Below are 13,551 nucleotides of genomic sequence, written 5' to 3' on the forward strand. Positions count from 1 at the left end.
TTAACATGTCACATTACTGAATAAAAATAAGGTCTTTTTCGGCAACCCTTTGGCCTCAGTTGCATAGTAACTGTACTGATATTTTACTATTACATTTTCACCAACACTCCTAGTTCCCATCATCAGGTTAAGCATAAAATACCTTTGCTTTTTCACAAATAATATTTTTGGTAATCATATCTCCATTTAACTGTTTTTCATCAGTCCAAATAAGCAGCATTTTTTCAACATTGTCAAGAACACATGGCCATTGTTTTGTAAATATCACCACCCCTTTCCCAATATCTATTGATTTCATAAATTTGTTTTTCTTAAGAATTGTGCAAATCATAGATGTTGTACAATTTTATATTTTTGTACAGTTTGCCAAACTCGTACCTTATTCTTGCTTCTCAGATATTTCTTTTTTTTTTACCTCTACTGTAATCATCTTCTAATCAAATTTCTTTTTCATCTTTAGGACTATTGTCACAATATTATACCGTTAACTTTACAATGAACAATAGGGATCACAATTTAACAAATAACACGCTGTCACAACTCTACAAAAAAAAGTTCCAACGATGCTTGCCCAATGCTCTATAACACTGCTAGGAGTGCTGCTCAGTGAGTGGAAGAGTTAGGGTCTGAGCAAAGGAAGGGATGCAAGCTAATGTAAAACTAAATGACATAAAAATCACGTGAAACAGTGTAAAGACTGCGTGGGTGATATATGGACACCACACAACTACTTACTTAGCATCACATGCTAGTCTCTTTAGTACTTGACCACAAAAAAATGCCCATATGGAGTGAAATTTTTGCTCACAGACCAATGAAGACTTGACTTGAACAGCAAATGGTTAGCAATCCTGAATTAATGTAGAATAACCTTTGAACAGCTACCTCAGCAATCTACTGAGCCTGCAGAATATATACAAGGTTGATAACTCATTTCAAAGCCTACTACTTTTGCCCACTGCTACATAGAGACCACAGTCACAAAAGCTCCAGTTCTTTGTATGAATATATCATTTATCCGAGGTAATTGTATTTTTTAAAACTCTTGCAAGAGAAAATATGAGTCATTATCATGAGGTAGGAGAACATCATCTGATGGAGACAATTCATTACTGTTAATAATTTGGAAAGTTAGAAGTGTAATGTCATTCCCCTTTTCAGAGTTGACCAATCACAGGGGAAGCTCGTAAGCAGTGGACAGGGCTATCGTGCAACCCTGTACGACCTATGGTATAAAACATCCACATGGATACCATGCTAAAACACTGTTTACATTATGTTAAACAATAAATATCATAATTTACCTTATGTTGAAATAAACCATGATTAGTCAAATCACTTGAACCTTTCACATCTAATTAGATTCAACCATGACACAATAGTCTGTAGCATGACTTAAGTAATTAAATTTTGCAAATAAAGGTCGACTTTCCAACATTGCTCCAACATTGCTATTCTTCGTGAAAGAGGGGTCTGTCATCCAAACGTCTTAACTAAATTACTTATGATAGCCTATTGGCTCTTGATTTACATTAACACTATACAAACCACCCTAATCTTGTTATGAGAGGAATAGGTCTAAATTTTTGTTCTTGGTAACCTTATCGACAAAAGTTTATTAAGAAAAACATATTCAACACAGTTGTACATCTGGCAAGTGAGGATGGTAAATGATATGCAACCCTACAAAATCACTGCATCTAAACACTCTTCAGTTTTTATACACTAGATAAATATGACAAATTCGAAGATAATTTGTATTTTTCCTAACCATACAAACCTTAGCTATTTACAAAGGGTTATTACTTTTAGCGTAGCTGAAATGGCGAGCCATTAGAATTTAACGAGGGTGTATTACCCCCGCGCTAGTTAGCGGGGGGGGGTAGGGGAGTGGTAGCTAGCTACCCCTCCTCCCCCTCACACACAGGTGAATACTCACTTTCACTTAGAGGTAGGACTTGTCTTGGGGGACAGGGCTGGCGGGCAAATATGTGTAAATAGCTAAGGTTTGTATGGTTAGGAAAAATACAAATTATCTTCGAATTTGTCATTTGTTCCGTAACCGAAATACAAACCACGCTATTTACAAAGGGTGACTTATCCCTTAGGAAGGGTGGAAAGTCCCCAGCCATACTGGCTTTGGCTTTACCCGGGGACTCAGAATCCGAGTGAGTCGCACTCGAGAAAAGGAGTCCCTGCACCTCACAAGTTCCTTGCACCGCAAGGAACCATGTGGCCTACGTAAGCTTATGTGTGAAGGAAGAAGTGTGACCCGTCCTAGGCAGTTGACCTGGAGTTCCAGAAGGAACTCTGGGTTAGGACGTTCCCAATACCACCTCGTCAGGGTATGGGGGACGCGACAGTATTGACTCAATACTCGGAACACAAGGAAGCATGGTTTACCTGCAGAGGTTCGAGGTCAGCTATGCAGAGACCAGGATGCTGCTTCCCCGTAGAGGGGATGATGAAGAAAGAAGTAAGGGCCAGACATACTTCTTTCGTTCATGCAGACTAAAACCTGATAACAATGCCCTCAACCTTCTGCTACCTGTCCAAAAAGGAGCCTGAGGTTAGACCAGCTGTTGTGTAGCCACCACAGAGCGATAGAAAACGTATCGAGACTCCTGTGGGTCACGCCCTGCAGGAAGCGGGCTGCGAAGGTCATCAGACGCTTCCAGACTCCAGCTTGTAGCACCTGCGTCACAGAGTAGTATTACTCGAAGGCGAGGGACGTTGCGATGTATCCAACATCGTGCTGTAGGGCGACGTGACGGGGGAGGGTCTGAAGACAGGTCGAGATGAATGTCCTTGAGTCCGGGCTGAAGAGGTATACTGGTGACTCTCCCCCCATGTCCTCCTTGTGTTCCCAAATCGGCTGCAACTGAGGCCAAACTGCAGCTGTTCCCAGCGCTAACCTCTCGATTCCTGTACTGGCAAGAAAGAGAAGGTCTTGGGACATCAGACACAGAATGGAGACTCAAAATCTTGAATGAATCGGACCGAAGGGTCGGGACCCTCAGATTCTGAGTCTAGCCAACAACTCAGGAGCGAGCCTGAATGTTGCCTTCCCCTCTTCCTTAGAAAGGGGGGGAGTAGTAGAGTAGTAAGAGACCAAGAAGATTGCTTACACACTGGCCGTGGCCAGAGTGAGCAGAAGACCCCAGGCGGAATACAATCCGAGGCCTGTCATAAAAGGGTCTTGAGAAGATCTCTTAAAGGACTAAAAGTCCGAGCCATGCTCCAAGTTGGAGGTCTTCCTCCGACTAGGGCAGGGACGATCGTAGCTTCGCATGAGCGAGGATAGATCCAGCGGGCAGGAAAAAGTTATTCCTTTAAGCCTGAAGGTCAGGGAAAGGCTGAGCGACAGGCTTCATTGCCAAGAGCGGAAAGGAGTTTCCTCCCGCCGAAAGGCAATAAGACCGTTATTGCTGGAGAAGAGGCCTCACGGGAAGAGGTATATCTCCCACGGCACCAACCACCTTAGACTCTTCACTTTGCCTGGGAGACCCCTGTGGATGACTATCGCAGATGACGCGACCTCCGTACCGCGACTGTAGCGGGTTGTCTCTTCTAGAGGAGGAAGCGTAGTGTCTCCAGGCATGAAGCCGAAGCGACGTCCCGGTTCGGGAGAGATGTCGCAGTGTGGTTGCTTGAGTAGTCTGCGCCGTGGGAGAAGCTCTCCCGGGAGTTCCGTCAGGGGAAGCAGAGGGTCCAGAAACCGTTCTGCGCATAGTCCCAGTGGAGCTCTCCCATTGAAAGGTTGACAGACAACCTGGTTTTGTTGAGACCCATTGTCCGCAGACAAAAAGGAGGGAAGACGCAGGCGTCGAAGTTGTCCCACCATCACCGGAATGCATCTTGCCAGAGTCTCGGGGTCTGAGACTGGGGGGAAAACTAGCGGAAGCTTGAGGTTCCAAGCTGTCGCGATCAGGTCCCCCAGACCAGCACTTGCTGGTTACCCAAGGTCAAAGACCCTTAGGTACACTCTCTCTATGAGGCTCTGCTCGGATAGTCTGAGAGAAACATTCCCCTGCCTGGAATGAGAGAGCCGATGGTGGAATTGAGAGAATCTCAATCATCCCGGTATCTCTACTGCAAGATGTGAAGGTGTGAAAATGCGTCCCCTGCTGGTTAGCATGAAGTCGACACGCAACGGGGCGACTTGGCAGGAGCGGTAGGATCTGAAGAGGGGCCAGACTAAGGCTCTTAAGCCTGCCTGAATGATGGAGAGGTATCCTTCAGGTCTTGACCATAGGCCTGGACCGGAACATGCCCCCCCCCCCTTTCCTTTGACGAGTCCGAGAACCGCATCAAGAATGTGGGGAAAGGACGAGAATATCCACTACCATCAAGAGGCTCCATAGGTCAACACCCATTGCAGGTTTAATAGTTCCGCTGGTCCCATAGGGCCAGGGAGTCCGGTTAAACATTGCCTGAAGCCACCGGAACTTGGATCGCCCCACATGGAACTTATCCTGAGGCGACCGTTCGGACTATAAACGGGTCAATGAGGAAAGAAGAACTAGGAAACGTTCCAAGGTAGGGCTGAAAACTCTGCTTGACTGAGAACAGGTACTGCGACTCTCCTCAGTCTTGCCACAGTCAACCGAAAGGAAGGCTCGGAGGATGTGGTAACAGAATCTGGCGTCCCCAGGTGGTCACCCATCCAAGTACCGACGTTGCTTAACCTCGCTGGACGGACGAGAAGCGGGGTTTCCAACATGGTAAGGCGGTTGACTCAATATCATGGCCAGATACTCCAGATGTTGAGGCAGAGGAAGAGAAGGCTCCAAGCAAAATACCATGAGCCCACACTCATGGTCAGCATTCGGAAGCTTTTCCCGGCGCTGAAGAAGGTCGAAACCCGAGCCTACCGGAGTTGACCAGCCCTCCAAACAGCAGAGGAGGCGGAAGTCTGCACCTGAGCGGCCAAGAGGAAGGCAGGGAGAGTTCTCTGGGGAAACAAACCTGCTATGCCACGGCGGGATAGCCACACTGCATCATAAGCAGGAATACTTGCAGTTTAGGCTGAATTCGACGAGCACCCTGGAAGATGGATGGAATGGAAACTGAAAGTACCCGTCCTTCCGATCCAGGGTTAAAGGAGTCCTGTCGCCTCGTTACCAGTCTGATCGATTCTGCTGGTCTACGCTGGCCAAAGTTTGTTCGACAAACTTGATCAGGGCTGAGAGGTCGACTATGGACATCCCCTCTCAGATCCTTCCTTACAAGAAAGGATCGACTGAGGGGGCCGGGGGTGAAGCCGTCGATGATCCTAAGGAAGACCTTCGCCTAAGGTATGGATCATTCTGCCCAACCGGGCAACTCTGCTGATGCTATGGCATAGAGGTTCAGAGACACTGAATTCGCTGACAGAGACGGCAGGCGCGATATCCTTGGCTACTCACAGAGATTGTGCGGGAATGGGCATCGGGAAGCTGTCATTCGGATGAGTAACCTTAAGCATCCTCCCAGCGAAAAAACCTGCAATCCTAGAGTTCGTGAACTCCTTTTAGGACTATGCCCCCCCGGGGGAGTCTCCCGTGCCATCTGTTCCTGACAGGAGGAAACTGCAATTGGACACCTTGTCCCAGTTGTCGTAGCCGATAACTTAGGCCGACGTGGTTGAAAGAAAAGGGAGCTGGAGCCCTGCAGAGTCTGGAAGAAAGCGCCTTGGAGGAGTGAAACCGGAAGTCGATTTACTCCGCACAGCAGATGTTTAAGTCTCTGTCCTTGGGCAAAGACAAAACTCTTCTCAAGGATGGAAGGGTGTCTGAGGTCGTTGACCTCCACAGATGAGACACCCGAAGGAAGCCTTCAGTCAGTGCGTCCAGATGGTACAACATCGAGCTTGTCCGCAAGTAGATACTTAACGACGAAAGGCCAAGGTGCCTGAGCTCGAGAGGAGGAAAGTACCCTTGATCTTCCTGTAGCTTCCTTGAACCAAACCTCGGGCCGTAACCGAGGAGGGAAAGAACCTGGTAAGCTCCCAGAGGAAGAGGTAAGCAGTCACCCCTTGTCCGATGGAGAAATCTTCAACGGAAAGCCCCCCCGCCAAAAATCCTTCCAGGGCGGGAGAAGGAGAGAGTACTCGTGCAGGAGAGGGGACCCTCGAGACCGACCTCTTGGGAACCAACTTCGCCCTGGGGGAAGTCACCACGAAGTCCACTCCTCTCTTTCTCTTCAGCGTAGGAGAGACAGCCGCTGGTTTGTTACCCTGGCCGGTGAGTGCTGGTTTCATAACCCTCATTAACGCCCGTGCCAGCGGATCAAACCATGTCTGCTGCTCCAAGGACACAGAGTCCAAAATCCTCGCTAAGGTGAAAGGGATCGGGCGATCCTTTGGAGAGGACACGACGGTTCCTGCCTGAAAAGAAGGTGGGAAGAATGCTGTACTGACCTGTCTTCGTCCTGCACTACCAACCTGTGCTTGGATGGAGGTGATCCCGAGTGCCGCCTAGGAGCACGCGTCCCTGCTGCTACCACCGGCTGTGGAATTCGCCGCGAACTATGGTCGCGCGAGGGCGAACGGTCGCGCAAAGGCGAATGGTCGCGCGGGCGCACAGGCGAGTGGTCGCGCGGGCGCGCAGGCGAGCGGTCGCGAGGGCGCGCAGGCGAGCGATCGCGCGGGCGCGCAGGCGAGCGATCGCGCGGGCGCGCAGGCGAGCGATCGCGCGGGCGCGCAGGCGAATGGGCGTGACGGCGAGGGATCGTGCTGCCGCGTAGGTGAAGAAGATCGCTGGCGGTAAGCGATGGCGAGCAGCATGTGTAGGTGAATGATCGCGTGATAGGGTGCGATGGTGATCAGCATCCGCAAGAGGGCGAGCGTTCAGGGTTGTGCGATGAGGAGCAGCATGCGTAAGCGGGCAATCGTGCAGGGTTGTGCGATGGCGAGCAGCATGCGCAGGTGAATGATCGCGTGAAAGGGTGCGATGGTGATCAGCATCTGCAGGAGGGCGATCGTTCAGGGTTGTGCGATGAGGAGCAGCATGCGTAAGCGGGCAATCGTTCAGGGTTGTGCGATGGCGAGCAGCATGCGCAGGTGAATGATCGCGTGAAAGGGTGCGATGGTGATCAGCATCCGCAAGAGGGCGATCGTTCAGGGTTGTGCGATGAGGAGCAGCATGCGTAAGCGGGCAATCGTTCAGGGTTGTGCGATGGCGATCAGCATCCGCAGTTGAGGGTCGCGCGATGGCGATCAGCATCCGCAGTTGAGGGTCGCGCGATGGCGATCAGCATCTGCAGTTGAGGGTCGCGCGATGGCGATCAGCATCCGCAGTTGAGGGTCGCGCGATGGCGATCAGCATCCGCAGTTGAGGGTCGCGCGATGGCGATCAGCATCTGCAGTTGAGGGTCGCGCGATGGCGATCAGCATCCGCAGTTGAGCTAGTAGCTGGCGAACCATGTTCCTTCAGAAGTGTTGGAGAACGTTGGCGTGCCAGCTGTAACACACGTGGGCGATCCGGAGATCGCTGGCGAGCTGATGATCGCTGACGAGCTGACGATCGCTGGCGAGCTGATGATCGCTGACGAGCTGATGATCGCTGACGAGCTGATGATCGCTGACGAGCAGAAGGCTACGCGTGGAAGCCTGCGCAAAGAAGAGTCCTTGACCCCGACCTGAACCGAAGTTCTAGATCGCGAGGGCGAACGTGGGCGCACAGGGCACGTAACAGGAACCACAGGGAAGATCATCTTGAAAGCGCTGACGAACAGGAGAGCGCTGACGAACAGAAGGGCGCGCAGGGAAACCCTGACACGCAAGGGAAGAACCCCCGTGGGGGCAACCCTTTGCCCCGAAGGGATCGTTGTCCGCCGGGAGACTGATGTCCGTCGGAAGACCGCTGTCCGTCGGGAAGACCGTTGTCCGTCGGGAAGACCGTTGCCCGTCGGGAGACGAGATTAGACTGCTGTCCATCTGCACCAAGACGGAAGATCGAGAAAAAGAAGTTGTAGGCTGCAAACGGAGATTCAAAAAGGCGCCTCAAGCACCCTTATAGGGAGATGAGAGGCCCTTACGACGAGGCGGACGGAGGGCCTTACGGCGAGGGAGGCCAACAGCAACAGCAACAGAAGAAACCTCCGAAGAGGAGTCTCTATGAGTGTACTCTCTCGCGAACGACAGAGAAACACTTCGTGGAAGAGACTGGTCAGCCAGTGACCTAAAAGGGGCAATCCTCCGAAGAGGAGCCCCTGCAGTTGCCCAGCCCCTTGAGCGAAACTGCAGGTGCGACCGCTCAGCACCAAGAGCATAGTCGCACGAAAAAAAGGCAAGAGAAGAACCCCCCAAAAGAGGAAAAGCTCAAGCCTGGACAGGAAAAAACTTCCCTCGGAAGGAAAGTTATCCGCCCAAGGAGGCAAGCCTCCTGACTGTTCTAAAATGAACTGGAGAGCTGTCCGTCGACACGGGAGTACTACCAGTAGAAGGAGACACGCCCCTGACGACAATACAAGGGGGGAGGCAGCAACAGCCGAATCCCCAGGACTCAACCAGACAGCTCACACCGTTGCTATATTACAGAAACGAACTAGATCGGTAACTGTAAAAAAATAAAACAAATAATATTAGTACACATTCATTCCCCCGGGAAGGCTCCGAAGAGGAATCCCGAGGAAAAGGAACAAGAATTACACAACAGGCACGTGCCCTCACAACCACTTACACTCGCGGAAGGAGAGCTGTAACCAAAACAGAATTATAACAATTATAATTATGTAACTATGTAATTATGTAATTTAAAAAAAAGAATGAACACTAAAGAAAAAACGAAAACCCCGAAAGGAATCGTTCTACAAGCTGAAAAATTAACAACTACAATTAGATTCATAAACTAATTGAGACAAAATGTACGGCGTAGCAACCCCACCCACACGGGAAGGAAGCTACAAGGGCGTAGTAAAACATAGTAAAAGGGTGAACGACCTCAAGAGAGAGAGAGAGAGAAAGACCGAAGTCAACTCGATCGCAACCCATAAAATTAGGCCGTGGTGGCCTAACTGCCGAGGCCTCCACGTAGATATCGTACACTACACACACACATCTGAAAAGGAAACTTACTTATTTCTATACTCAAATATATATACAAACATGAAAACATGTTTACATATATATTGAGTAAAAGAAAAGTAAGCGATTAAGTAAAGACAAAACAGACAATGGCTGCCAAGCGAGGACCAAGACAGAGACGTCTGTCACAGTCCGAGCCAAAAGTGAAAGTGAGTATTCACCTGTGTGTGAGGGGGAGGAGGGGTAGCTAGCTACCACTCCCCTACCCCCCCCGCTAACTAGCGCGGGGGTAATACACCCTCGTTAAATTCTAATGGCTCGCCATTTCAGCTACGCTAAAAGTAATAACCCTTTGTAAATAGCGTGGTTTGTATTTCGGTTACGGAACAAATGAAACTTATTTGAGTAAGCTAAACCTGTCATAAAATTAAGAATGGTAAGGTTTTCCATTCTTACCACATGCCATTAACTAACTACCTTCCAAGTTAACGAGTCAATCATCGATCGTTCCAGCTCCTTTATCATTACCAATATCCACTTAGCTCTATCAATAAGTTTTGTAGTACTAACTCACTTATTTTGCCTTCTTTTAAAAAAAATTGGTACATACCTGTATCTTAAAACTAGACAAATATATTTTCAAAATATTAATCAAAGTCAGAGATGGAGAGGCCAGTTCACATAGTATTGCCGACCCAGATTATATGAAGTTCTTGGTATTAATAGGCACATGGTAATGTCTCCCCCATAACACCAGCTATCAGGTCTACTGGGCATCATTGGGGAAGGTGGTGTTAGTAGGGTAAAGAATTTTAGTTAGAGGTCAGGAAACTAATGGCTTTGAAGATGAAAGCTTGGTAACTGCAAGATAAGGGCCAATTATATAATGACTTGGGGGTTCTATTAAACCACTTTATAATGCATTATATAAATTAATAATTTCTTTAATGTAGTACAAAGCAAAAGTATGAAAACAACTACATTTATGCTTAATGAAGCATTGACATATTTGACCTACTTTGCAGGTGCAATTCTATTATTACATGCTTTTTAACATACAATATCTTTTTTTTCTAAGCAGAAAACAAAAATTATAAAAGCAAAAATCATTCTAGACTCAAGTTGTTATAATTTACTAGACACTTACCTCTAAAATTAAATATCTGCCCAAAGACAGGCGATGTTGGAAATGCAACAGAATAGGTTTTATAATGTCAATTCCTTCTTTTCCTCCATCAAGGGCTCTCAAGTCTTCATAGCTAAATTAGAAATTAAACTTCATTAATAAACTCAGTGAGAGAACTGAATCTTTAAAAAATGTTACACAAGGAAAAAGAGCATCTTGTAACAAGAGTGGGTTAAATTTATCCATGAACTTAGTCTGACAGACTAACAACATATGAGGCTTAGAATTTGGTTCACCACAAATCCCATCAATCATATATGCCTAGATTTAGTCTTGATATTTTCTAGAGATAGTCATTTGTTTTTCATACAGAAGAGTGATGATTTATACATGTACTGTTTAGAAATAGCAACAAAAACCACATATTTGCATGTCTGTAGTACTTTACAAACATGTCTTCAAGTCTACCAAAGATTTTACTTGGTAATCTCGGGAGCTTACATCGATCGATAAAATGTCAATATAATAGGTAGTTCCGTTTCTTTCCTTTCCATTTCAATCCTATTCACTGTTTCTGAGCTAATCAGTATGAGTAATTCATGACTTTCAGGCATTGTAAGCACTCATTATCTTGCAACACCTGATAATTTATTTTCCCTCTATGAATTTTAAATTTCCCTATGTTTTGTGTAATTTTGGTATTTTTAGTATTTTATTATTACATTTATAGTTTTTTTTTTAGATTTCTGAGTAGCCATTCCAGATGAAGAGATGACATGTCCTTGGATAAAATTTTAATATTTTAGCAATAACTGAGGCATCCAAAGAAGATGCAAGCTGGCTGGTTGGTCCTAGGAGGAACAGTAACCTGCTCAGCAAAAAAACGAGTTAGAGCTGAATTAGCAAGCAGGCCAAACCCGGGGGGAAGCACCCAAAGGTTGCCTTACGAGGGAGACCAAAGTTTCCTCTGAGAAAACATGGAGTGAAGCCACTTCCTCTTCAGGGTCTAGATCATCCTCCAACCCAAAATCTTCTATTCAGTTGGAGACCTGTTCCACCATAAACCCTTTACCGAAACCATTTCCTGCTGAATCTAATGTTGCCAGTCTCCCTTGACCCTGCAGGAATAGAGGAGTCTCTAGCAACCTCCTATAAGCCCATCATAGGGATGAGTAGACTGATAAGGACTGGCCATTATTATTATAATTTTATTACTATTATTTGCTAGGCTACAACCCTAGTTGGAAAAGTGGGATGATATAAACCCAGGGGCCTCAACTGGGAAATAGCCCAGAGAGGAAAGGAAACAAGGAAAAATAAAATATAAGATAGAATAGTGTGCCCAAGTGTACCCTCAAGCAAGAAAACTTTAACCCAAACAGTGGAAGGCCATGGTACAGAGGCTATGGCATTACCCAAGACTAGAGAAGAATGGTTTAATTTTGGAGTGTCCTCCTAGAAGAGCTGCTTACCATAGCTAAAGAGTCTCTTCTATCCTTACCAAGAGCAAAGTAGCCACTGAACCATTACAGTGCAGGAGTTAAACCCTTGGGTGAAGAAGAATTGTTTGGTAATCTCAGTGTTGTCAGGTGTATGAGGACAGAGGAGAATTTGTAAAGCATAAACCAGACTATTCAGTGTATGTGTAGGCAAAGGGAAAGTGAACCGTAACCAGAGAGAAGGATCCAATGTAGTACTGTCTGGCCAGTCAAAGAACCGCATAACTCTCTCACAGTAGTATCTCAACAGGTGGCTGGTGCCATGGCCAACCTACTACCTACTACTACTTGAGATGTACCTGGTAATAGGTCAATCAAAAAACCTGTCTCCCCCAACGGAAAGATGTAGTCTGGAATGAAATATCTGGCCTATGATGACCATTGGGTTTGGTATTGATTCTACCATCAGCCACCTTGCTAAGGGAGGATGGAGAACTACAACTTACAGATCTAATCTAATATGAATGATGTTCAGAAGTTTAACTCACCAGCATCAATGCCAGATCCAGTGAGTATTAGTATGACCACTTTATCCCCCAAAAAAGGAAAGAAAGAGGAAGCAGAAGAGCAGGTAATTTTACCTTTCATTACATACTTAAACCAAACATGTTGCTAGATCAGATGCTTTCTATCCTGTGTGGGAGCTTGGCTGGCTATATAATTATTTGAGTGGTCACCACAGGCCTAGAACAAGTGTCGAAAGACTTGATGGTATATTCCCTTAGATAAAATGAATGAGGATTGTTTGGTGCTTTCAAACTCCTGCCTTCCTTCATTACTTGGACAACTGTAAGATTTTTTCAGAAGACTTGAGGTCACTGGGTGGGCAAGATTGCTCAAAGCTTCTCAAAAATATAGACGACTCCATTAAGAGGAGAGATCAATGCCTTAAGTCAGAAGACCATGCTCAAGGTTGAAAGGTAGCCTTTCACAGCCATGAAGATAGATGAGAAAGTCCGCTACCTGTGCTATAGATGCTTCGACTGGAGAAGTACTCCTATAACAACAATCACCGAACATAGCCAATTTTCCCTGAGAGCTGCAGAGGACTATCGAAGGTACCCAGATATCTCATGTGCAATTCTATTGGGACCTTAGCCAAAAGAGCTAACATAAAGGCATACTAATTATCTTGTGACCATCAGGAAGCCACCAGGGTCATACTGAATCCTGACATGATTAACATTCTGTTTATCAGTCAGTGAATCAAGCAGAAAGAGGAAATGCATAGGTGATCAAATGATCCCATGGGTGATGGAAATTATCCTCAAATATTATCCATGGATCTGGAACAGGAATAAAAACCAGGAGCTTGATGTTTAGTCGTGGTAAACCAAGTAGATTCCAAATAAGCCCCACATGGCAAGAAGCCTTTCTGCTGTGCAAAGATGTAGGGACCACTCTAATCCTACAGCCTGCCTTGGCAAATTGAACAAGTCTGCTAGCATAGTACATTTCTCTTGTCCATAATGTACCTAGCTGATAGCTCTATGGTATGGTTTGCCAACAGGATGTGTATCTGCTTCATCAATTTGCAAAGAGGGGGAAACCTTGCCTCCTTACTTATTCATGTAAGCTACAAGGTTTGTGTTCTCATCAACAATAATGGGTCTCTCATAAAACATTTTTGGAATGTGTGCACTTTTAGAAATTCTTCTTGCATTCCAAAGATATTGACGTGCAAACACTTCTCATGCTGACCACACACCTGACACAATCAGATCAACCAGGTATGTACCTGTCTCCCCCAACACATCTAAAAACACAACAATCCCATATTTGGCAGCAGGGAGTTGAAAGGGATTTCCTTGGTGAGGTTTTCTTCATCCAACCACTAAATAAGATCAGTACATACCTCCTGTGCCACTAGAACATGTTGGATCAGGGAGTCCCTGGAGGCCTACCAGAGAGCCTACAAT

At 46.5% G+C, this 13,551-nt stretch overlaps 2 protein-coding genes across 7 annotated transcripts in view; both read right to left on the minus strand.

Moving 5' to 3' along the window:
- Nucleotides 1–13,551, minus strand: part of Dip-C (dipeptidase C) — a 935,347-nt gene that overhangs the window by 30,947 nt on the left and 890,849 nt on the right. The gene's annotated exons all lie outside the window — the stretch shown is intronic.
- The window catches only part of LOC137654593 (MTRF1L release factor glutamine methyltransferase-like), a 193,108-nt gene that overhangs the window by 213 nt on the left and 179,344 nt on the right, over nt 1–13,551 (minus strand). For all 5 annotated transcript variants that reach the window (XM_068388367.1, XM_068388364.1, XM_068388365.1 and 2 more), the window contains exon 6: nt 10,155–10,266. In XM_068388367.1, coding sequence (XP_068244468.1) covers nt 10,155–10,266 — 112 coding nt within the window. The remainder of the gene's footprint in view (nt 1–10,154; nt 10,267–13,551) is intronic.

The sequence above is a fragment of the Palaemon carinicauda genome, chromosome 15 (assembly GCF_036898095.1).
Source record: "Palaemon carinicauda isolate YSFRI2023 chromosome 15, ASM3689809v2, whole genome shotgun sequence".
Classification (NCBI taxonomy): Eukaryota; Metazoa; Arthropoda; class Malacostraca; order Decapoda; family Palaemonidae; genus Palaemon; species Palaemon carinicauda.